This window comes from Thalassophryne amazonica, chromosome 22, assembly GCF_902500255.1.
Source record: "Thalassophryne amazonica chromosome 22, fThaAma1.1, whole genome shotgun sequence".
Taxonomy (NCBI): Eukaryota; Metazoa; Chordata; class Actinopteri; order Batrachoidiformes; family Batrachoididae; genus Thalassophryne; species Thalassophryne amazonica.
In genome coordinates, this window is record NC_047124.1 from 15,724,438 (window position 1) to 15,750,234 (window position 25,797).

The following is a 25,797-nucleotide window of genomic DNA, read 5'->3' on the forward strand; positions in this document are numbered from 1 at the left end:
TACTCCTGTTATTGAGGCAAATATGGAACCATGTAAGGGCTTTTATTCAAACAATCACCTTAATGTGATTATTCACCGTAACCACGTCTTTATGTCCAGTGACAGCTATGCATTTTTTTTAACGCATGTCAATGCTTTTTTTTTTTTATAAACATATGTTAGTGCATTTTTTTTAAATGTATCTTGGTGCATTTTCAGATTGGAGCTCTGCAGGAATTCCGATCATCTGTTAATTATTGTTGGAAATGAGCTTCGTTATGTGCCGGGGTTTTCCCTGGCAGGAAGACATTAAAGGGCAACTCTTGGAGTTCTTAAACATGAGTTCTATTTTTACATGTTTTTGAGTTTATCTTGTCACTCAGGATAAAATCAAATTTAATCGTTGCTGTATTAACTAAGAACCCAAATATCGTCATGGGCTAACAGACTACAAAATGGAATGGGGCAATTTAAACACAAAATAACCTACTTCTTGTTGCCACTGAGTATGCAAAAATCTCATTTGAAGTGTGGTAGCATGGAGATGATCCCTGTGGAGGTAAATTTGTACATGTTTACCTCGCTAAATGTAAAGAAACTTTTTAAAACAAACATTTATACAGTTAGCCACTACCCCTAGCCTTATTCTGTTTTGTAGATGCTCTGCACAGCTTGCGAATGTGAAAAGTTCCAGAATTGTACCTGGTCATATCAGAATTGTGCTACTGCACAAGACTCCCCGAAGTGCACAAAACTGGTCCACAAGCAGACATTTTTTTTTAATTTCTGAACTTTTTATATGGTTCACAAAAATTTTACCATTATCCTATCCCTAAGCCGTTGAAGATAAATACGGTACTTTATAAGGTTGCAAGGCAGCTAAGACATCCGGTTTAGAGTCTTGTTATGACTCCAAAAGCACATAGCACCCTTCCAGAAATGGTCTGTTACGGGAATTAAAACGCAAAAACGTTTTTGACCCGGTTTGCAAACTACTTGGAACAGAGACGGCAGTTGATATTAAGTCATAACCAACGGATTGCCGATGAGGTGCTGGCTGCTGTTCCTGTCAGCAGAACGTGCCCGTCATTGACAATCGACTCGTCATGCCTCAGTGGCGGTAAGCGGCTAACTGTATCTGTTGTTTCCCCAGAGTGAAAAGAACCCAAAAACATAATTTCAAAAAAATATAGCTCAGGAGTTCAGAGTTCCCCTTTAATGCTACAACATTGTGAAGGCCTCATGAAATGTGATGTCATTCGGACAGTTGCCATTGTGACATGAGGCAGGCAGAGAGTTCAGGTTTATGCTGCCATGGCTCTGTGTCCGCTTAACGGAGAGTTACAAAAAATGTATTCTGAATGAATCTTAAAGATGCTCCTCTACATATATTGTGAATGTGGATGTCGTTTTCAAAGTGGTTTCTTTGGTATGTTGTGTGAGTGAGTGGGTGTGTGAGGGAAGTTGATTGTATTCTCAATGGAATGTTTAATGTTAAAAAGAAAGTAAATTCCATTTTACCCCCACTGCGGTTTGCTTTTGTAACACTACTGTACTATCCAGTGCTGTGGGACCAAGCATGCACGTCGGGGTTACGCCGCCTTCAGCGTTGGTCCGACCACAAGTGGAAGCATCACTCGCTGAACTCAGGCTTACGTTTTGCCATTTTAACGGAAGAAATCCAAGCTGTGTCTGACTCAGAACAACACTGTTAAACGGGCGTGAGGTGGTTCCACGCCGCCCACCATGCCCCCTCCTCCCCTCCACCTACAGCTCACGCATCCTCTGACTTTTTATACTGTTACTTTACGTGGAATGGAGCGAAGAGAATTGTCACAAAAGATTCAAACGAACATGATAAAAATGGAAAAGAAAAAACAAAAAAGCTTCATCATGACTGTTTGTGTCGTCGTATATGCTCTTGTATGATGTTTGTATCTGTGTAAAATGTAAACCACTGGCACAGGTTTTGACACCCACAAGCCCACAAAAAGTGGAGTTTACCCATCTGTAGATCGGTACGGAAGTGTATTACGTTCAATGGATAAAAAAAAAATTTGACTGCTGATCTTGTAATTACTAGAAAAGATCTCGTAATTATGAGAGCTTTTCTCGTAATTACGAAATCAGCAGTCTGATTTTTTTTTTGTTTTTATCCAGTCATTGCAATATGCTTCCACTGATCAGAGTTTCAGCTGCACAAACTGTTTTGGAGGAAGGAGCGATCTCATTGGGTGCTAGAAATTAGATAAGTGGTTAAAATCAGATGGTAATTTGAGAAACGTTTGTTTGTCTGTCTGTGCCCCAGATTTTCCCACGACCTTTGGCAGATTAATATGGAGACGACCATCAACCCCACAATTGCTCTTAAAGGGTTTGTTTTGAGAAAGGTCAAGGTCATTGGGATCAAAAGTCAAAATTTATATCCCCCAACTCCTATTTGCACCAAACACACATAGGTAGGTTCTAGAGTAGCCCAGGTGAGGTCAAATTTACTAAAGTTCAAGCACTGCAGCCAAGATCATTGGTGTCAAAGAGCCAAATTTACGTTTTTCGCCCTGTTTTGCACCAGATGTGACACACTGAAAATGAACCAACTTTTTAAAAAAAAAAAAAGCATTACAATTGGTAAAAACCTAAATGAATTAAGTTGTTTGAACTTACATTTGTAAGTTAGAGTTGATCTTGAGTTGATCTAACTTACAAATTTAAGTTCAAACAACTTAATTCATTCAGGTTTTACCAATTGTAATGCTTTTTTTAAGTTGGTTCAACTATTCTCTTTTTTCAGTGCACACATTTGAAGGTAAGATTCTGCAGTTGCCAAGGTGTGGTCAAATTTGTCATAGGTCAAACAACAGGGTCAACAATAAAAAAAATTCACTGTGATTTGCACTAGATGTGGCCCAGATAAGGAGGTAGATCTAGCAATTGCCCAGGTCAGGTCAAATTTACTAAAGGTCATTGATTGGGGTCAAATGTCAAAATTTATGTTTTCCACTCGAGTTTGCACTGAACTTGCCACACACACAGGTGGGTTCCGGAATCACCAAAGGTCAATTATATGGGCAGAGGTTTGTTGGCCTAATTTAGCTGATTTCAGCCAAACCAGATATACAAAGGACTTTTCCACTATTTGTGGACAGACATCCAAACCTGCCATATAGAGCTTCATGCAAATGACTGGTCTTTTGCACCTCTAGATTGCATTATTTCAGTAAGGTGGTGGTTTGAAATGTTAGCTGTTTGATCAGTTTTTGTTTATTCTAACATTGCTATCAATCCAAGATTTCTACAAGGGTTTTTTTTTTGTTGTTGTTGTTGTTCCAGCTCTTCCATATTGCCTGTCTCACTTTTAATTGTAGTATACTGCAGCTGTGGCGAAGCAAATCTTCCATGTAGTCTGAAATGTGACTAAATCTAAAGTAACCCAACCAATGAGAAATGCTCTGCCTCTCCAAACAGTTTGTGGGTCTTAATTCTTTTTGAGACTCTGTGTGTCCCCTGTGGGTGTCCTCATCTAAAGCCTGCTGTCTCCAGCTGGCTGTATTTACTCTTTGCATGTGGCCACAACAAAATCTCATCCTGTGCACCGTCATTATGCTGACGACGCCCTGGTGTCTCAGAGTGGGCGTCGCCTGCCGCACTTGTTGTGCTGTGATGACTTTCTGTTCATGGGGCTTGTATAACCAATGCCTTCGACAATCGTGCACATAGCAGCAGTACCATGACGACATGGGCTGGAGCGACTGATTGTGTTTCATTTGTCTTTGTCTTGGAATAAATCATGAATAATTACAGCGTCACCGTTTACCTGCCTCGTATTTTTATTTATGTTTTGGGACCTGAAGGTGAAAGTGTCTGCACTGATGCAAGATGAATCTGGCAGCTATGCAAACATCCTTCACATTTCACTTGTATAGAATATCCTCTATAGCAGATGTTCGGCAGACATACGACAGATGTAGCAAAGATGTCAGCCAGATGTTGCACAGTAATATTGGCCTAAAACCTTAAGCACAATGTCTACAGATGGTACTTCCTTATATAAAGAGTGCTTTCAACCTGAGCTGATTCCACTTTGATGTACATTTCAGAGGTCAGTGGGAGTTCTTACGTGTTATTGCAGCTTTGGAAAGCGAGATATTTACCTGTTTTGCTGTGTAAACATTTATAATGCTTCGTGGAGTTTCTTCAGCACTGTTGGCCTCTTGGAGAAATTCACCACATGGCTAAAATGTTGTAGTTGATGTTCCCTCACAATATAAAAACACGGTGAAAATTTTCACCTTGGCCTTTGACCTTGAGCTAGACGACTTGTCTCATTGAAATCACTTTGCCAACTCTTAATCAATCCACCACGTTTGAGCCAAATCTTATCAAAACACTTCCTAATTATTACCAGCAAAGTGAACACGTTTGCGCCTTTTATCCTGAAGGTTTCAATTTGTTTGACCTGCAGATGTCCCCTGCACTTCAAACTGCTGTCATGCTTCCTCAGCTTTCCCTTCATCTCAGCTGGACATTTTTCTCAACAAAAAAAGTATTTAGCGTGTTTGTGAGAGCAGCATACATAAAACGTACATTGAATCAGACAAAAGCAGCAGAAGTTCAATTTTATTAAACTCATAAAAACGTGTTTATACGGGCACACTTGCACTAATTGTTTGGGCTCCGACTCTTTGCTTCCAAAACATTCCTCTCCTTCATCCCTTCCGTGCACGCCTTCTTCTTCTTCTGCCTCTCTGCTGCAGAAGCATTGCTTTGTTTCCGATTAAGCTGCATACGTTTTCTATAAATGGCACGAGACAGATCATCTGCCACGCCAAGATAACATTCAAGTCTCTCTGGAAATGGATTCGGAAGGCGTCGTGTGGTGCGGAATCCGAAATGTGCAAGACCGCCCGTTTAATGCACACAGTTGTGAGCACGAACAGCAGGGGAGAAGTGATGACTTTCTGTCTGAACCAAAGCTACAGCTTGTGCTGAAAAATCATCCTGCAGCATGACAAATGGTTGTAATTACATCCAAGGACATTTCAGTTTGAAAGGAATGAATGACTTGGTACAAGATTTTATAATCAGACTCCAATATCAAGAAGAAAGAACTGGTATAACATGAAATAAAGAACAAAACGTGTCATCGGGTCAATTCGTAAATGCAATTTACACTTTTTCAGCAAGCACGGTGGCTTAGTGGTTAGTACTGTTGCCTCACAGCAAGAAGGTAATGGGATCAATTCCCACCTGTGTTCTTTCTGTGTGGAGTTTGTATCTTCTCCCCTTATTTGCGTGGGTTCTCTCCAGGTGCTCCGGCTTCCGCTCACCTCCAAAGACATGCCGGTTAAGTGAATTGGAAACTTTAAATTGTCCAGGTCTCCCTTGTAAAAAAGATTTTGATCTTAATGGGACTAACCTGGTTAAATAAAGGATAAATTTAGCTCATCACAGGTGGCTCCAGAAGGGCATTGAAAGTGTTGCAACCAAAGGGTTGTTCCAAGTCTCCTTGAAGCTGTTTGGCATAAACCCCTATAGATGGGAGGATTTCACAGAATGCCAAAATACCTATCACACAGTGACTAAACATGGTCCTCTCCACCAAGGAGACCTAACCCGCTAGTTTCCACAACCCTCGCACCCACTCCTCAGGTTATCTGTGATTTCAGTGCAACCATGGGCACTTGCACGGTTGGTTACACGGACTATATCGGCCCACACAGATCTGGCAAACATGGTAAAAATGGCTGAATGGGCATTGACTTTACAAAAGGTCTGGGGCTACAAGTTGCAGGCTTCTAGGTCCAACATCCAGAGCAAACATCTGGACATGATACACCAATACTGGTGGTCCAGCTAAGGAGATCAATCATCCAAGTAGTTTGACCCATGTCAAATGGACCATGCTGACAGAAGAGGCTGGAGACTGCTGTAGAACTGCAGGATCTATAGAAGTGCTCAGGTTGAAAATTGTGACCACAGGCTTATTGGGGCTTCCCTCAAGACTGATCTGAAGATTGTTTTAATAATGCCTAACTATATCATCATACTGTAAGTTTTATACAGGTCCCGATTGATGCTACTGTTTATCCCTGGATACTGTAGCATGAAGCGGATAAGTATCTATGACTCTCCCCAGAAAGGACACCAGTCCATTGCAGGTTACTTCTCCAGCCAAGGCCAGTGCCAGATTGCACCTAGATGGACTGGGACAATGCCGATGAAGTGTTTTGTCCATGGACACAGACAGGTATTGTTACCGAGAATTTAACCCAGGTCTACATATGATGTCCAACTACAACAGGAGTTGGACTCATTGATATATTAACCTGCAGGTAGCTTAATACAATTCAGCATTTTCCTTATAGATAACTCCATTACCTGAGTAACCATAAAAACACCTGAGATCGTAATTTAAATAATTGGTAGACTGAACATTAGAACCAAACTGCAAGTGAGCTTTAGTTGCTGTTTTACTGGTTTCAACATGTCACCTCACAAAATTGAATAACTAAAGCTTTATTCTCTCTATCACACGGGGTTTGAGGTTTCTCCCACAGGACTAAACTGAACCTGCATTTCTTCATTTAATGAACACATCTCTCACAATCTGTCCGTATCCCCCCACGCGCCTTTCAGCACGTCTTGGTAATTTGTTGTCTTTGCTTTAGGTCTCGTGGCAGTCTCGCCTCCATCCAGGCCTCCTATTTTTCCAGACTGAATTACAGGAATATCTCAGGGACATCCTGCTGTTCAGAACACAGTTACCTACACAAACACATTCCAGTCACATGATGGACTGAACACGCTCATGCACACTTGTGCCTGCTTTGTAGTTTGCAAGGATATGGTTCCCCTGACCTGAGCCCCTTTATTTGCACTATTTGTGTTTTAGTCCTTAAATGAACCACTTTGGGCATTAATGTTCACAGTAGCTTAAAAGCTGCGGTGTGTAAAATCAAAGATGTGGCTAAAATCTGATGTTGGGAGACGTGATGTCATCGCTAGCCCTAACCACATGCTACAGTTAGCATTAGAAGCACAAAAGTAGCTCTAAACTTAACAACCACTAACAGTAGCCAGATCCCCTGAAACTCCTTACTTCATGCAGTAAATTACAGGAAGACGATCAAACTTAACCTGCTCTACATAATAAATATCCATGTTTAATATATGCATAATGACAAGCGGCGCCAATGCGTTTGCCTTTTCTACTATCAAGAGATTTATTAAGATGTAGCCACATAAACCTCAGTAATACCAGTGTAGATTTAGAAAAAATGAAGTCTCAAATACCGTATTAATTTGATTTTGGGTCATTACAGCAAGATTATGGCCTCAGATCATGACAACAGCTGCTGTGTTTGCATCTCTTAGCATCACCTTTTGCAGATGATGTGATGCTCTCGCTTTGAAGATGGCTCGGTGTATCAAGGGCTTTAGGAGAGTGAAATTAATATCAGAACTTTTCTCCATCAGTGGTGTGATGATGCATTTCCAACAGTAACTGTTGATTGTGATTATTCACAAGTGGATGTGGATTAGTAAGCATGAGTCAAACAGAACCACACTGACTATGAATGGGAAAACATCCTGTTTTTATTGTGGAGGATTGCACCCTCACCCATCCACCCCCCACCCCAGCCAGTTGTTGGACCAGCCTTCTTTACATAAGTAAATTAAAGTCTCTTAAACTGCAATTTTGCCACTTTGGAAAATAAAAAAACAACTTTTTTTTGTCAACTGGGATTCTAGCACACACCTCTGACCCATATCATCTTGGATCTTCTGTGATCCAAGATGAAAAACTAGAGTAATGGGACGGGTGAAACCAGTCACCTCAAACCACATTTTATTAGGCTGCTGTATCAAAATCAAAATCTATTTAACTTTTGGTCAGGTTCAGTAAAGTTAGACAGGACAGTGCACTGGTGCCATGTACTGCTGTATGGCATTGCCCTGGGTCCTGGTTGCCAACCACCCAGACAGACAACCAATCCAGCTTCACCTCCAGAAACTAGCCACCTGTCTTCTGCAGTCTGCCTTCCCGTGGCCTTTTCCAGTTCCTGTGGTTCTCAATACTGAGGCACCTGCTTGATGGATTATGCTCAGGGATCCCTCACAGTTTAAATAATATGCCTCATCCAAATCTCACAAAGTAACCATTCTTTTCATTCTAGCCGTACCCAAGGATTTTGCAGAGAGATAGTACCAAAGATAACCAACTGTACCCTTTGGTCACTGGTTAATGATGTCCACAACCATTCAGTAAGGCCAGAAACACAAGGATCCTAAAGACTTGTACTTTCATTCTCTTTGCAAACATACTGGCATCGTTAAACACCTGCAGCAACCACAATGGTCCATAAGATTATCCAGGTGTAACTAGATCTCAAAAGCCGAGGGTCTAGAAATATGGGCGTCACTGCAGAGATACATGGATCACTCAACAAGTTTGACACTTTCACCACAAACAGATACTTTTAATGGCTGAGTCCAGTAAGTAGTTGAAAGGCTGATTCAGGGCAAGTTACTCCAACTCCTAATTCAGCTCTTACAAAGATCACAGCATCTTCAGAAAACTCAAGGACAGTGACCTTCAAGCAAGCACTGAACAGAGTAGACACTAGAACACATCCCTCATGAATACCAGCATTGACTGAAAAAAGTCAGAGACTCTGACCAGCTCCACACAGCACTCGTATTATCCAAGTAAACACCAACTATGATGACCACCAACTTAATTTTAGATCTCTCAAATTCTCAGGATGTCCCAGAAAGCAGCCTGAACAACCAAAACAAATGCTTTGTGCTTCAACGTGGACTCCAAAGAAGCACGACTGATATTTAGATTGTCATTCAGTGAGTACTTGCAGACCTTGGTTGTGGTCAATGCCTGACTTCTTGCACATGACGGCAAGCTGCTCCAGTCAATGAGCAGCAAGTAGCTGGCACTGAATCCAGTTGAGAATGACCCTTGCAAGTACTTTGCTGGCATAGAGACCAGTGTAATACCCCTGTAGCTATTGCAATCCAAGCATTCGCTATTGACTTTCCACAGAGGAACAACAATCCCTTTCTTCCCATCTGTTGGGAATGATACCTGTCTCCCAAATGGAAGCAAAGATTGCAACACTTGGAGATCAGCATCTTCACCTAGCTGAAGGAGTTCAGCCTTAATTCCATAGGTCCCTACAGCTTTACCATCCCTTGGCAATGCTATTTTGTAATAGGTGGCAGTAATATCACCACATGGATACCAGACAACAAGCAATATTAAACTGATTTCAACCAGCCCTAAAAATGTGGAATCCACTTGAAGCATGTGCTGAAGCTTAGCTACTGCTCCATAATCATTGAGGAATTCTTGTATTGGGGAGGTGATGGTCTAGTGGCTAAGGTGTTGGGCTTAAGTCCAGAAGATCATGGGTTCAAATCCCCACCTGACTGGAAAATCACTAAGGGCCCTTGGGCAAGGCCTTTAATCCCCTATTGCTCCTGGTGTGTAGTGAGCGCCTTGTATGGCAGCACCCTGACATCGGGGTGAATGTGAGGCATAATTGTAAAGCGCTTTGAGCATCTGATTCAGATGGAAAAGCGCTATATAAATGCAGTCCATTTACCATTTAACTGGATATAACATGTATGAAGACAATGGTCTAGATTATCACTTTAAGTATGCTTAGTCATCATCTAACATTTGCTTTTTCTTAACGTGTACATGTTTGTCTCTTCCGTAGAGACTTCCCAGCAGTCTCTCGCTCCACAGAGATTTCAGTCTTCGTGGATGTGACTAGTTCAAGCTAAAGTAGTATGCCTGTGCTGGTGTAGCGCCCAGGAGGCGGTTCCTCCTGCGTTATGGTGTTGAGGTAATGCCCCGCTCGCCGCTCTGCAGCCTTCAGCTTCTCTTGCAGCTCACGAGCCTCCTGCTCGGCCTTGCGTGCAGCCTTTCGGGCGTTCCTCAGGGAGCGCTTCACCTTGCGAACGCGCTCCTTCAGTTGCCTGTTCCTCCTCTCTGCTGCAGCAAGGCGCTCCTGCAGTTTGCGACCTCGCTCCTCCTCCTCAAATAGCGCCGTCTGCACCGAGGGGCACAGCAGCTAGACAGAGGAGAGAGGGAAAGTTGTTCAAATTCATATTATATAATCTCAGTACTTGCTTTCAGTTTTAAATGTTCTTGTGCTCTCGGTGGGATGCCCCCAGCGTGCAGACGCCACCTGTGAAAACATCTGAGCGTTACCTGCCTGCTGAGCACCATCATCTGTATAAACAGGATTTAGGGGACACATGAGGAGAAGAGGACATGCATGCCGTCCAACAACATCAACCAATTCAAGTATATTCCAGGTCGGAGCAAAATAACGGGGAAGACCATAACTGAGTCACCAAAATTAAGAGATACTATACAGTGCATTTAGTTTAAAAGTGGCAGAAACCCCATAGCAACAGGATTAAAATGGAAACTCCACACAGGAGTCAAACCCACAACCTCCTTGCTAAGAGACAAGCATGCTAACACTGCGAAACGTGAAATGAACATAAAGCTAACGCTACAGTCACATTAGCCACAAATGACTGAGGCAAACCTGCCATTTATTTTCAGTAAGAGTGGTGTTTTGAAGCGACGAGAGGCAACGGTAGCTATGTTGCTAGCTAGGTGGAGAGAAAATAGAAGTCTAGAAGAGCAAGAATAGAAGAGCAACGCAACATGGCGACTGCCAATTCGAGGAAAAAAGCAGCGTGACTTCAGCTGGTTGTTTGCTCAAACAGAATAATCCGATGGTGGAATATGCTAATATCCAAACCAGCTGTGTTTCTGTATCAGTTGAAATGTTTGTATTTTTTTCATAGATTTTGTCGAAGTTAGTCACTTCTAAATCTAAAAATGCTAGTTTTGTAACTAGATAACACCTCTGAATTGATTTACAAGACCAAGAGATGTTAGCATGCTAACTTGCAATACAGGAACGTCACTGAGAAAGACGTTGGATTGAAACAATTCCAGTGAACTTTTGTTCCGTTAAGCAGTCAAGCATGGATTGAAAAAAAACATACTCAAAGTGTCCGGTTTTCCCGTCCTCTATTATCTATCATTAAACATTAAACTGGGAATGCCCATCAGGCAACAAATGCCAACTACTTCTTGCCCTTTGATATCTTCACTTGTGGCTAATGTGACCATAGGGTAACTGGGCTAAGTGGAAAAGTAATTACATTTAAAACTGAAAATAAAGATTACTAGATATAAAACTAAGTGAATGTGAAGGAAACTGAATACAGCTAACCGACTGCTAACTGGATATACAGCTAGCTCTTTGTATTGTTGTAGGCTCGCTTCAAAATCTACTCTGGGAGCAGCAGATAAGTGGAAGCATCGAAAAAAAAAAACATAATTAGAGGTTTTGAGAGAAATGTGGAGAAACTCTGTCCTTCTGAAGTGGTATCTAGTTCCCACGAGGCAGAAACCAGAAGCAAACGACCTTTCTGCCTTAATCTGGGGGGATGTTTTGTGTTTTAACTCCAGCTGTCTCAAATCTTCAACATACTGTTGATGTTTGAGAGTCTCTGCACCAACGCATGACTGGTGATTATCAAAAACGGTCACATTTCTGGATATTTTCATCTGATCACAACAAATAAATCCCAGGTTTGGTAGAGAACTGGGTACAGAAATACCTATGAGAGTCCAGTTTGAACAGAACAACCGGAGTGCTCTTTGACTGTCAGGGGTTAAAAGTCACATATATGACATACAGTGGCAAACCCAGCGATGATGTTTAATGAAAATGGAGAAACAGTGCAGGAAGCAGAAAGAACAAGATTCTTTGATCATTAAGTTCCGTAGGAAAACCTGTTTGGGGCCCTACCTTGCCTGAAGGTTGCAAGCGCCCGTCCTCAGTGTCTTTAACCCATGGCCTACTGACCTTTGACCTTACAGCTCAGAGAAAACCTGATTATCAAAATGAGAAGAAGACACCACAACACTGTCCCATCTCTACATTTTGGATACAATAAACATGTCATCCTCAATATTATAATGGGCATATTATAGACAGTATGTCAAATAGTATGTAAAAATATAAAAGCTCTGCCTATAGAATTATATTATTTTGAATTTCCTATTCAAAATTACTTTTATCATAAAGTGATTACTGGTATCTCAAAATAAGGCAAACTAATGCACCAGAATAATGAGAAATTACAATTGATTTTAGAAAGTTCTTTAAACAAGTTTGCTGCCATGTGGAAACAAGTTGAAACAAGAAGGTATCCAAATGATTGTTGTGCCTCGTTGCTGGAACCTAATTATTCATATTCCCTTGATGTCATCACATGACATCACTGAAGTCAGAAGTCAACCCCAGAAGATTAGACGTCTATGCACAAAACAGAATTTCAGTATCTCATCTAGTTCATGAAATATTTTCATTTTAGGTGATGACATCTGATCTGACTTTGACCTATAAACCTATGACCTTGACACAACCTGTTATGAATGAGGAAAGTCCACTGATCACCTTCACCTTAGTAATTAGTAATTTCACCTTAGTTGATTTACTGCTGATGAATTATACCTTAGGCGTATGTTTTTCCGACTGACTGATTCTGCTCTTTTTCTCTCTGTCCGACGTACAAAAGATGGATGGATCTGAACTGAAGGGCCTGGACAGACTGAGTTTGAAGGCCTGGGGCGGGCGCTGCATGCTGCAGCCTGGTATTTGCGTGGACAACCCCTGCCTGTGGTGCTGACGCCTGTGTGGACTTCTTATCTTCTTTATATTATTATGTTGTTTGCTGTTTCTTCAGCTTTGTAAAACTTTGTGTTAAAATGGCCTAAGGAGTGGGTCACCCCTTTGACTCTGGTCTGCTTGAGGTTTCTTCCTCAGTATCATCAGGGGGAGTTTTTCCTTACCACTGTTGCCTGTGTGCTTGCCCTAGGGGTTGGTAAGGTTGGGCTTTACTTGTGTGAAGCGCCTTGAAGCAGCTTGTTGTGATTTGGCGCTATAGAAATAAATGGAAATGAATTACTGAGTTGATCCAACATGCCTTTTGAAGATATCGCTGTGGACAGAAGACCTCTCAGGCAATATGTATGATCCCTATTTGTATGAAACATGTTGTGGTGCAACAATCTGCTCCATATTCAAATAGCAGTTCTGTAGCTGTTAAAATGAGGGGCATAACCTGCCAAAATAGAAGGTTAAATGTGTTAATGAACTGTGTTCTGTCTTGTTTGAGGTGCGACGGCGGGACTCAGCTGGAGGAGGTGTGATAATAAATGCTTCGATCATTTCTCTGTTCACAAGCCTTGGCTTATCTCTGTTCCTTCAGAATGAAGCCACAGACCTCCACGCTCTCAGTCTGCCCTGTGTCAAAGGCATGCAAATTTGACCTTTGGCCCCAGGATAGTCATTATCCTGTTTGCCTGAGGCACATATGATTAGGCCACACCGGATCTTTAACGGGTTGAGACCTCATCATATGCAGGAAATCAATGAAGGCTGCCGTCAATATTTGTGTCTACGTCACGTGTGGATGAAACCGTCATCTCTAGGGGCGTTGTTTTAGCTTGTTAGTTAGGATTAGGGTAAAGGTAAATTGGGTTTCGGATTTTATGCTGTCGTTTTGGAAAAGGATACGGTAAATCTCCAGGAGGTCATTGTAGTCTGCTGATTCTCACCAGATTCCAGTCAGCAGAGCCACAGCAGGATTAAACATCCCCTCTCACACACATCCTGGGCCTAGAATTTTTTTTTTTTTTTTACTGAACTCAAAATGCTTCAGACCACGGTTTAAATTACAGGGGTTACTGGGGGGTCTGCTTTCCCCTAATTAAAGGGGATGTTTTTGAGTTCGTCTTTTCATTCTGGACAAATATGGTTTTAATCTGTGCAGTCTTGATTTAGAATATAAACACTGTCACAGGCTAAAGGGCTACTTAACGTAGCTGCACAGCTCAAACTAAAAACACTAACAGTAAACCACTTCTTGTCGTTATTGAGGCGGAAATGTTCCCGCAGAATGAGCCCCTCACTGGCAATCAACTTGTAATGACTGAACAGAGTGCATCACCACCACTAAAATTACTGGAAGCTAAGGTAAGCAGCCAACTATATATAGTCATCTTACAAGGTTTCTTCATATTTAGTGAAATAAACATGCACGCGTTCACCTCCCTATTTCAATTTCAATTTATTTTCATTTATATAGCGCCAAATCACAACAGAGTTGCCTCAAAGCGCTTCACACAGGTAAGGTCTAACCTTACCAACCCCCAGAGCAACAGTGGTAAGGAAAAACTCCCTCTGAGGAAGAAACCTCAAGCAGACCAGACTCAAAGGGGTGACCCTCTGCTTGGGCCATGCTACAGACATAAATTACAGAACAATTCACGGACGAATATACAAGAAAAAACAGAATCAGGCATCAGAAAGACAAAAAATAATGTAGAATTTGCCAGCATTAAACAAGAAAAACAGAGAAATACTAAGGTGATCGCCGGCCACTAGCCCTAAACTTCACTAAAAGACTCAGAATTTAGGTAAAGTTGAGGCCGCAGCCCGCTCCAATTACTAATAAATGAATTAAAAGAGTAAAAAGTGTAAAACAAAACTGTACCAGTATGCTAGTCGTATGAAAGGGAAAATAAGTGCGTCTTAAGTCTGGACTTGAAAATCTCCACAGAATCTGACTGTTTTATTCATGCAGGGAGATCATTCCACAGAATAGGGGCACGATAAGAGAAATTGTGACCCGCAGACTTCTTATTCACCTTAGGGACACAAAGTAGTCCTGCACCCTGAGAACATAAAGCCCGGGCCGGTACGTAAGGTTTAATTAGGTCAGCTAGGTAGGGAGGTGCCAGTGCATGAATAATTTTATAAGTTAGTATCAGAACCTTAAAATCTGATCTCACTGGGACAGGAAGCCAGTGAAGGGATGCCAAAATGGGTGTAATGTGGTCGAACTTTCGACGTAGGTATCCTCTCTGTGCTACGAGACACTTCTAATGACATTTTCGCCCCTTCTGTTGTGACAATAAGTGGTTTAGTGTGAGTGTTTTAGCTTGCCGAGTGAAATTTGGGAGCATACACTTTTGCCGCACCCCACCACATCCACCACAAAACCACCTCGGGTGCTGATTAGCTTGCCCCGTTCATAATATATAAATAAATGTATTAAATTTTTTATTGTACAGTTAGCTATCAATTAATTAAATGCTTTATTGCTATTTCAGCTAGATAGCTAGTTTTAATACACTTAACTTTTCTTTACCTTCAGAAGTGTCTAGAGATGAATACCAATGCTAGTTTCTAACTTTTGCCTTAAGTTACAGTTTAACTAAAGTTAACTAGCTAAAGCTATCGTTCATTAGCTTTATCTAGCTAACTAATGTTCTCTTTAGTTACCTAACTAACATTAGCCTTAAATAACATTAGCTAACTGATTCACACTGTTTCAGATTAGCGGTAAGGATCAAGATGAATGCTAATATTTGCTAGTTTCTAACTTTTGCCTTGAGTTACAGTTTAACTAATGTTAGCTAGCTAAAGCTATCTTTCATTAGCTTTAGCTAGCTAACTAATGTTATCTTTAGTTACCTAACTAACATTAGCCTTAAATAACATAAGATAACTGATTCACACTCTGTTTGAGACTAGCGGTAAGGATCAACGCTCACAACACCCCAGAGTCTGATCCCCCTTTTGGTATCAGGTTTGTTTGAATCCCCAGCAAAAATGTCAATGTCTACAAAAAAGCTGACCTGATTGGAAATACAGCTGACGTCTCGTGTACGTCTAAAGATGCTGAGCTTGCTAAACAAAGTCATTGTCTTTGTAAAAGCATTTGTTTATGTGTATTAGCGTAAAAAGGTACAATCTACAGGATATCAGTTCTGACAGTTGGCCCTGACAAAGAATCCCTGGGGCTCATATTTTCACTGCTGCAGGAGTGACATGTTTGCTCATGCTAAAGGAACCTCGCTCAAAGGCGAAGATGTTAAACTGTCCTGCAGACATCCTCATTTCATGACCTGGCCTGAGTTTATTAGAAAATATTCTATCTCCTTTTAACTTTTTGCCTTGCTTAAGTCAGTTGCTCAAAGGTTCCACAGTTGAAACAACCTGATTGCAATGTCCTACCCTGCTGTCCTCTTGGGTGTCCCATTCAGGACTGAAGATGTGGAATGGTTGACTTCCTTGGGTGCAGTTGGAGAACTGGAAGAGGCTGTAGAACATGCGCCTGTGCTCAGTTGTGTCAGGAAAGATGGCATCTTGAAAGTTAACACCATGGGGTAGGATGTTGTAGTTCTCATCCATCCTGCATGTACAGAAGAAGAAGTAGCAGTTCTGAGAAGAACTTTTGGTAGCAATGCAAGAGCTTCCAAGACTTCTCATACATTCCTTGCTCTTGCATGGAATGCACAAGCATAGACTATATTTTGCTTCATTCACTGATGTCAAGGTGTGAGACTCTCCTATACATGTTGGAGCCATAAATGATCTATTGGAACATCTGTAGGTTTAATCCAAACAACTGGAATTCTTATTTGAACAAGAAGCCTAGTTGCTTCCAAGTAAACTTCGAGATATCTCCTACCTGGATGACCGGTAACGTTCTTCAACATATCCACTGGGACAGGTTTTGATAAACTGGTGATAGGTTCAGGTTAGAGTTTCGAGTGATGATTAAAGTTAAGATCTGGGTAAAAGCTATGGAGCTACTACTGTCAGTGATAATAAATTATAATAAGAAGATAAGTGGGTGGTCCTTAGAGGATCTTGGTGAAACCCAGATATACTTAAATTCAAACCTGTCCCACATACACTTGTTTAAGTTGTCCAGATCAGATTTGGTGAAAATCATATGAATTTTAGTCGAGTTATCATGTGTTAAAGAAGTGTGACTGGCAGGCACACACACTGCTTTTTTATATCCCCCTTTTGCCCTTACAGCTGTTGGGGAATAATATAACCTTTAGACATGAACATGCAGATCTGAAAATTTAAATGTTGATTTTACTGTCCCTTGCTGGTTGGACAACTATGATTACATTTAACAAACCCTTATGAGTTTTTTGAGGCACTCTCTGGGGGCTGTGAATCGGGGTTCAATTTGCCACAAGTGACTTAGCTCAGAACCTTCCAATGGGACAATGATCACTTTTGGCTAAAGTTACATTGTGTAGGATTTAGTGTCATCTAGTGGTGAGAATCCAGATTGCATTATGCCAACTCTAATTGATCATTCAAAAGAGAAGACATTCATTCTGTGAAATGGAAGCTATGCATCTTTTGAGATGGGATCACAAAATAAGTGTTAACAAACTTGTTAATCTGCATTAGCAACCAGTAAACACTGTGTAGGGGAGGGGCCACTGATTCATATGTGAAGGGCTCAGTGTAAACTTGTGAAAAAAACATTAATTGTTGCAGGAATTATACAGTAATGTACAGATGGTTATGAATGCCATATTCCACTTTTGCTAATGCCCATAAATCCTTCACTGATGAACTCATCCCACTTGCTCAAAGTGATCAGCGAAATCACCTGCTGGAATCAGTGGCTGCAAAGAAAGTCTGCACCCTCTTTGCCCTTTCTGGAATGTCTTTGGATGCTGTCCTACACACTGTAGCTTTAACAAGCTTTTGGGAAATGATGCCCAGACCTGATTCAACTTGTTATAGTCCATGAGCCAGTCATGAATTTTGACCTAATCAGTACCACTTAAGGGGAAAAAAACAACACTTAGAATCCAGCCTCATTGTATCATGGCCTACACAAAAATGTATGATAGCCATCCCAGGGTGGTAGCTGTAGCCAGGTAGGGGTCAATGAAGAATTACACAGAGGTCAAACTTTAAAAATGCTCCAATCATGTTAAACACTATATCACATTATTTGTCTGATCATAACAATTCCAAAAAGGTATAGTTTGGACCATCTATGATGGAATGTTCTGGAGTTATGGGGTAAAAACAGCAACAATGGTGACAAAGGTCAATTTCAGTTTGTACAGGGGTCAAAAGTTAAAGTTGCTCCAATTTCAGCAAAAAATAATGCAAATTATTGGTTGCAGTAAAAGGATCAATAAATGGAATAGTTTTGACTGTGTTGAATGTTTTGTCTCCAAAGTAAAGGTCAAACAAGGTCAACATCCATTGAATTCTATGACATGTGACATATGTTACCCTGTAACATGATAACTAAGCGTGACAGATGGTGCAAACTATTCCTTTTTGGAACCCTATTAACCCAAACAATAATTTGCACATTTTTTAATGAAATTGGAGCAACTTTAATATTTGACCCCTGTACAAACTGAAATTGACCTTTGTCACCATTTTTGTTGTTTTGACCCCATAACTCCAGAACATTCCGTCATAGATAGTCCAAACTATACCTTTTTGGAATCGTTATGATCAGACAAATAATGTGATATAGTTTTCAACATGATTGGAGCATTTTTAAAGTTTGACCTCCGTGTAATTCTTCATTGACCCCTACCTGGCTACAGCTACCACCCTGGGATGGCTATCATACATTTTTGTGTAGGCCATGATACACTGGGGCTGGATTCTAAGTGTCGTTTTTTTCCCCTTAAGTGGTACTGAAAACCTGCTTGGCCCATGGACTATTAGTCATGCTGAAAACTTTTAGAGGATCCCTAACTTTAGCCACATTTCAATTATAACAGAACATCTATTTTTCAAACCTTTCACTATTACCCATTTTTGCGCACTTCCAGAGTTGGCTATTTTGTGCACTGTAACATGCATTTTACGTTGTAATGTGTTTTATTGTTATTATACGTGTTATTATCTACACATTATGGAGAAATGTGCACAATCCCTGTGCGCCCCACAGCCCACCTGAGGAAGAAGAAGTAGGAGTAGTTCTCCATCACGGTGTGAGACTGGCAGGACAGATAGCCCAGTCCGGTCAGGTTGAGTCTGGATCCCGTGGGCACCTCCAGCATGCTGCCCCATGCCTGGTCGCACAGCAACTCCACCTCCGCCGAGTACAGCAGTCCTTCCTCTGCGCCCTCGTAGCCGTACCCGAAGGGGAAAGGCAGCGAGTTGTACAGGCTGCCCGCCCCGTCGCCCAAGAGGGGCTCCCGGTGGATCGCCAGGACGCGGGCGTACACGATGATCTCCGCCAGCTCCGCCCGGCAGCTCTCACTCAGCGGGCGCCACTCGGTTGGCAGCTGGCAGCCGTGCGTAAAAGTGTCCAAACGCGCCAAAACACCGAGCGCCGCGAGCAGGAGTGCATAAAACATCCCGGCGCACTGTTGTAAAAGCAAAGAGTTGAGAAAAGATCCTCAAAATCACAGAAACACGCACAGGAGAAAGTTAATTTTAAACTTGCCCCCAAATTCTTAAAGATGCTTTGCCAAAAACAAATCACTTCTCACAATGCGCATTCATCCAAGTTGCACAGATTCGAATCGAAACTGAATTAGGCATCAGGCAGAACTGCAGAAACTCTTTCCCCCGGTGTTTCCATCCCATCAGTGTTCTGCTGCTGCGAAGAGTGAGAGGAGAAAACAGAGTGCTGCCTTCGAGGACCAACGCGAGGATCCGACACACACTGTTTCCACGTTCCACCGCATTCAAGTGATACACAATTTAATGACAAACTAGTGAAATGAAAAAACAAAGAATAATTGACAATCAGTGGAATAAAAATCAGCTGAAACCAGAAGATTCTTCTTGTTCAAAGAGTTTCTAAGTGAAGAGGTTAAGTGGACTTAAGTGGAGTCTTAAATGGATTTCAGGAGTGTTTAAACTTTATGGTGTCACCCAGTGGTGGCTCCAGTTTTTCTTTAGTGGGGCTGCTGGGTGGGTAGGTTGGGGGGGAGGGGGTGTCACAAAATTTTTTCATTGCATGAAAAAAGGTATTTGATACATTAGAATTCTGGCATTCACAGACCTCTTAGTTCTCCTTTAAGAAGCCCTCTTGTTCTCCTCTCATTATCTGTATTACCTGCAACTGCTCGAACTCATTAGGAGTATAAAAGACATGTGTGCACACACACACAAACAAACCCCAACCTCTCCACAATGGCCAAGACCAAAGAGCTGTGTACGAGCACCATGGATAAAATTATAGACCTTCACAAGGCTGGAATGGGCTACAGGAGAATAGCCAATCAGCTTTGTGAAAAGTCTACTACTGTTGGTGCAATTGTCAGAAAATGGAAGGAGTTCAAGACAACACAGTCAATCTCCCTCGGTCTGGGGCCTCCTGCAAGATCTCACCGCATGAGGTATCAATGATCTTGAGGACGGTGAGGAATCAACCCAGAATTACACGCCAGGACCTGGTCAATAACCTGAAGAGAGCTGGGACCACAGTCACAAGGAGGACCATTAGTAATACACTACACCGTCATGGATTAAAATCCTGCACCACACGCAAGGTACCCCTGCTCAAGCCTGCACATGTCCAGGCCCGTCTGAAGTTTGCCAATGACCATCTGGATGACCCAGAAGAGGGGTCGTCCAGATTGACATTTGTATTGACAAATGTCAATGTTCTGGTTGTCTTATGGCAAAATGCTTAGGGACAACCCCAAAAAACACCACCCTAGGGGCGGTAAAGGTACCAGGGGGTACAATGGGGCAATATGCATTTGTTAGAAACTTGTAATTTGATTTCTGAATATGTTTCAAGAACCAAGGTGTTGTTAGGTGGGCATCAGAGGGTTTTGATGGGGGTAGCAGTGTGTGGAAAGGTTTACATTTAGGTTAACATTTATTCATGTTAATAAATTTACTGTGTTGAATGCTTGGTCTCCAAAGTAAAGGTCAAACAATGTTGACGTCCATTGGATCCTCTGACAAGTGGCTCTACTCTACTCTTTTCTACTCTCCTATTTTACTCTTCCTTTTTAGATATTTAGATATACCTTTGTATACTGGCATAGTTCCACCTTAGAATTGGAATATAATATATAAGATATACCTTACTGAATTTTCATGTGACATATGACATATTCCTTTTAAAACCCTATTAACGCAACCAATAATTTGCATCACTTTTTACCAAAATTGAAACAACTTTAACTTTTGACACCTGTACAAACTGAAACTGACCTTTGTCACCATTCTTAATGTTTTTACCCCATAACTCCATCACTCTACCTGGCCAGTCCATTTTTCAATAGAGTGATGTCTAAGGAGTATTTGTGCTGAATTTGGTGCTTGCATCACTATTTGAAGGATTCCTTTGTAAATATTCTGTTATCTGATGCTCTATAAAGTATTTCAATCTCCCAGTCATTTGTATCTTTTCTGCAACAACCAAATAAAGCAGTTGGAATTTTTTTTCCTCAGACAATACTGCCATCTAGTGGCCACTGTGTTGTACAACAATTCTTGCAGCTCCAATAAGGGACCCCAAACTTCCCTTTCCTGGGCCACATTAACCACCTCTGACTGGGGGATTCCGAGGCGTTCCCAGGCCAGTGTGGAGATATAATCTCTCCACCTAGTCCTGGGTCTTCCCGGGGTCTCCTCCCAGCTGGACATGCCTGGAACACTTCCCTAGGGAGGCACCGAGTAGGCATTCTTACCAGATGCTTGAACCACCTCAGCTGGCTCCTTTCAATGAGCAGTGGCTCTACTCCGAGTCTCTCACGAATGACTGAGCTTCTCACCTTATCTCTAAGGGAGACACCAGCCACCTTCCTGAGGAAATCCATTTCGGTGGCTTGTACCCACAATCTCGTTCTTTCAGTCATGACCCAGCCAACCCTCACGATCATAGGTGAGAGCAGGAACCAAGATTGACCGAGTAGATCGAGAGCTTTTAGACCTTTTGGCTCAGCTCCCTTTTCGTCACAACAGGATACTGCGCCCATTCTCTGGCCAATCTCACGCTCCATTGTTCCCTCACTCGTGGAAAAGGGTTAAAATCGTTTTTATTTTTTGTTTCTTAAGGAAAATGAATTCCCTTATCGTTGACGTCATTCTGTTTTTTTATGTTAATTACAAGGTGACTCGAAGGGAATTCCCGCAATCAGCTGAGCGCTGGCCCCGCCCACCGCTGATGCACCCAAGATGTGGGCGTATCCGCACCGGAACAAGCGTCTCGCTGCTCTTGTGACGTCACATCGGAGAAACGATAGTATAAACTTTTCAATTTTGTCATATCAGAACTGAATTTTTGTTCACAATTATTAAATAAACTATTATTTATTTTCTATACATTCTATATGTATATATAGGAAATTCCTGATTTCACGTGTCTGAAAAAATACAACCAATGCTCTGTGTGTACAACGGGACTTTATTCTGAAAGCGTCAACAGAAATGCATTTTTTTTTCTGCTTGTCGGTAACTTGACTCCACATTGCTTCAACCAAAGACATCCGCAGGAGGGGAAGGTTGATAAAATCATTTTCTTGTGTCTGTCAGTGTTAATGTGTTTTAGATCTAAACATTCAGCGTGTGGTTAGTTCCAAAGTCGACAGCAGGTGAGTTTTAATCTCTAAACTTGTTTGTTGGTTGACGTGACGCAGTTTGGGTTTGATAAAAACGTGTTTCCTTTCCGTAACTTGCTGCTAACTTTTCAGGCCCGATTTAAAAAATGAAAGCAAAATTGTAACAACGCCAGCATAAACAATATATTGTTATAAACACGCCATCTGTTTTTAAGAATTCTATTACTGTAAGTATCTTAGAGAGGCTCAGTTCTAATGTTTTAGTTGGATATCAGTTTTGGCCTATTAGTAGAGTTATGGTTCTAGATTACCTTAATTTAATTTTTTTTAAAACCGTGTGTGAGGTGAGGTTTGTTATTTTAATATAATTTATTTGTCATGTGAGCTCTGACAGTCTAGTTGTCTTTGTTTATGCTTAATCACTGTGTCAGGGGCGGAGCCAGGTTTTTCCCAGGGTGGGCCCTGCAGTTAGGTTGGCTTCACATTTCATCAGTGTTGTATAAAGTACCGGAAAATCACACTTAAGTAAAAGTACAGATACCCATTAAAAAAATGACTGGTAGAAGTTCAAGTCACCGATTGAAATGCTACTCAAGTAAAAGTCTTAAAGTATCTAGTATTTATTGTACTTAAGTATGACAAGTAATGTACAACTAAATGTACTCAAGTATTGAAAGTAAAAGTACAAGTAAATGTTAATAATAAAAAACGGGCTGTTTTTTTTTTTTTTATAAAAGTTCATCTAGGCTTGTAAATGACTGGTAGTATTAGTCAAAATACTGAAAATTGTGCACATCACACAAAAACACTTTAGAAACAAGGTTTCAAAACCTAAACAAGAGTAGGCTACTCACTAGGTGTTCACAGGAAACAGTTATTTATTTCTATATGTATTTATTTATTTTCATTGTTACATGGTTTTATCTTTTCTGTTGTGTTTTGTTTCATTAGGTTCTTTTTGTCTCTTTCTCTAAAATTGTATTGTAACATTATTAGTGTTGGGAAAGTGTAGTGACACGGACCCACAACAGGGGGCGTAAATGAACGGACAATGGAAGGAGTCAAATTATAACACTTTACTGTTGTGAATGTCACAACCAAACACAGCAGATTCAGAATGTGCAACAGTCAATTAATAAAGGTGTCGTGTGGGCAGGCTCGACGATAGGAGACGCCCGTCTGGAAACGAACCGGAACCACACGATTTCCACCGCCACCTGAACCCGAGGAATACTGGAGCCGCCAAGTCCCGGAGTCCCCAGGTGGCCACCTTCCCGGCGTGTCGGATCTGGTACTGCTGGCAGAAAGCAAAAGACAGTCAAAGGGTGGGTGTGTGAACACCCAGTAACAATGGTGGGAATGCCACCTCCACCTCTCAACACGTTGCAGCGGTCTCAGATGAAAAGGAGCGCCGTCTTGCACAGCCTCCGCAAAAACGACCGGTTCTCCTGCAAACACTCACAATAACAGATTTATAAATCTCACAAAAAGGCTGAGAGTATTACCTCCAGATGAAGATGATATCTCGGCAGTTTGGTGGAGGTGTCTTCCTGCTTTTATACCAGATGTGATGATTAGTGACAGCTGTCACGGATGATGGGTGACAGCTGTCACCACGGCTTGTTCCTGAGGTGGCAGCGCCTTCTCGTGCCTGAAGCCCGCACTTCAGGCAGGGCGCCTTCTGGTGGTGGGCCAGCAGTACCTCCTCTTCAGCGGCCCACACAACAGGACCCCCCCCTCAACGGGTGCCTCCTGGCGCCCGACCAGGCTTGTCCGGGTGGCGACGATAGAAATTGGCCAGGAGGGCCGGGTCCAGGATGAAGCTCCTCTTCACCCAGGAGCATTCTTCGGGTCCATACCCCTCTCAGTCCACCAAATACTGGAAACCCCGGCCCATTCGACGGACGTCCAAGAGCCGGCGAACTGTCCAAGCCGGCTCCCCGTCGATAATATGGGCAGGAGGCGGCGCTGGACCGGGTGCACAGAGGGGCGAGGTGTGATGCTGTTTTATCCTGGAGACATGAAAGACCGGATGGATCTGCAGTGAGGCCGGGAGTTGGAGCCTCACTGCGGTAGGACTGAGGACCTTGAGGATGGGGAAGGGTCCAATGAATTGGTCTTTCAACTTGGGGGACTCGACCTGGAGTGGAATGTCCTTGGTGGAAAGCCACACCTCCTGCCCGGGCTGGTAAGTGGGGGCTGGGGACCGTCGACAGTTTGCATGGGCTTTAGCCCTCGTCCGGGCCCTCAACAAGGCCGAACGGGCGGTGCGCCACACCCGACGGCATCTCCGCAGGTGGGCCTGGACCGAGGGCACACCGACCTCTCCCTCCACCAAAGGAAACAAAGGGGGCTGGTACCCCAGACACACCTCGAACGGGGAGAGGCCGGTGGCAGAGGACACCTGGCTGTTATGAGCGTACTCGATCCAGGCCAGATGTTCACTCCAAGCCGTCGGGTGTGCGGAGGTCGTGCACCTGAGGGCCTGCTCCAACTCCTGGTTGGCCCGTTCGACCTGTCCGTTAGTCTGCGGGTGATACCCAGACGAGAGGCTTACAGTGACCCCCAGTTCCCGGCAGAAACTTCTCCACACCTGCGAGGAGAACTGGGGACCGCGATCCGAAACGATGTCTGTTGGTATCCCATGCAGCCAGACAACATGGTGGACGAGGAGATCCGCCGTCTCCTGGGCCGACGGGAGCTTCGGGAGGGCCACGAAGTGGGCCGCCTTGGAGAAACGGTCCACTATCATGAGTATGGTGGTGTATCCCCGGGACGGCGGGAGGCCCGTGACAAAATCCAGACCGATGTGGGACCAGGGGCGGTGAGGCACAGGAAGTGGCTGTAGAAGTCCCTGTGCCTTCTGGTGGTCAGCCTTGCCCCTGGCGCAGGTGGTGCAGGCCTGGATGTAAGCCCGGACATCAGTCTCCAGGGACACCCACCAGAAGCGCTGCCGGACTACTGCCACGGTCCTACGCACCCCTGGGTGGCAGGAGAGCTGGGACCCGTGACAGTAGTCCAGAACGGCAGCTCTGGCTTCTGGTGGGATGTATAGTCTGTTCTTCGGCCCTGTTCCGGGCTCCGTGCCAGGGCCTCCCGGACGGTCTTCTCCACATCCCAGGTCAGAGCAGCCACGATAGTGGACTCCGGGAGAATGGGTTCCGGTGGATCCGACAGCTCGGTCTTGACTTCCTGTTCATGCACCCGGGACAGGGCATCCGATCTTTGGTTTTTGGTCCCGGGGCGGTAGGTGATCCGGAAGTCAAAACGGCCGAAAAACAGTGACCAGCGGGCTTGCCTGGGGTTCAGTCACTTGGCGGTCCTGATATACTCCAGGTTCCGGTGGTCAGTGAAAACCGTGAAAGGCACTGACG

The 25,797-nt window shown here is 42.9% G+C and overlaps 2 protein-coding genes and 2 long non-coding RNA genes across 4 annotated transcripts in view; 3 read left to right on the forward strand and 1 right to left on the reverse strand.

The window, feature by feature from the left end:
- On the forward strand, positions 1 to 22,304 carry LOC117504057. Its single transcript, XR_004558715.1, has 3 exons — positions 1 to 723; positions 14,625 to 14,627; positions 22,291 to 22,304. It is a non-coding gene; the product is annotated as an uncharacterized LOC117504057 (long non-coding RNA).
- LOC117504058 lies at positions 2,101 to 12,336 on the forward strand. The gene is made up of 3 exons (XR_004558716.1): positions 2,101 to 2,111; positions 8,015 to 8,025; positions 12,030 to 12,336. It is a non-coding gene; the product is annotated as an uncharacterized LOC117504058 (long non-coding RNA).
- Positions 9,692 to 19,687, reverse strand: ccdc3a (coiled-coil domain containing 3a). Its single transcript, XM_034163416.1, has 4 exons — positions 19,450 to 19,687; positions 18,849 to 19,340; positions 16,119 to 16,296; positions 9,692 to 10,073 (listed from the first exon to the last, which is right to left on the reverse strand). The coding sequence occupies exons 2-4, from the start codon at positions 19,253 to 19,255 to the stop codon at positions 9,780 to 9,782; spliced, it is 879 nt and encodes a 292-aa protein (XP_034019307.1). The 5' UTR covers positions 19,256 to 19,340; positions 19,450 to 19,687; the 3' UTR covers positions 9,692 to 9,779.
- optn (optineurin) overlaps positions 22,301 to 25,797 on the forward strand; it is an 18,492-nt gene continuing 14,995 nt past the window's right edge. Inside the window, exon 1 of the mRNA XM_034163417.1 lies at positions 22,301 to 22,456. The gene's annotated coding sequence lies outside the window, so the exon portion shown is untranslated. The remainder of the gene's footprint in view (positions 22,457 to 25,797) is intronic.

Coding starts and splice junctions, on each gene's coding strand:
- ccdc3a (XM_034163416.1), bottom strand. CDS start 19,255: ATGTTTTATGCACTCCTGCTCGCGGCGCTCGGTGTTTTGGCGCGTTTG. Junction 16,297..18,848: donor TCCTACTTCTTCTTCCTCAG/GTGGGCTGTGGG, acceptor CTGTACATGCAG/GATGGATGAGAACTACAACA. Junction 10,074..16,118: donor ACACCCAAGAGGACAGCAGG/GTAGGACATTGC, acceptor TCCTCTGTCTAG/CTGCTGTGCCCCTCGGTGCA.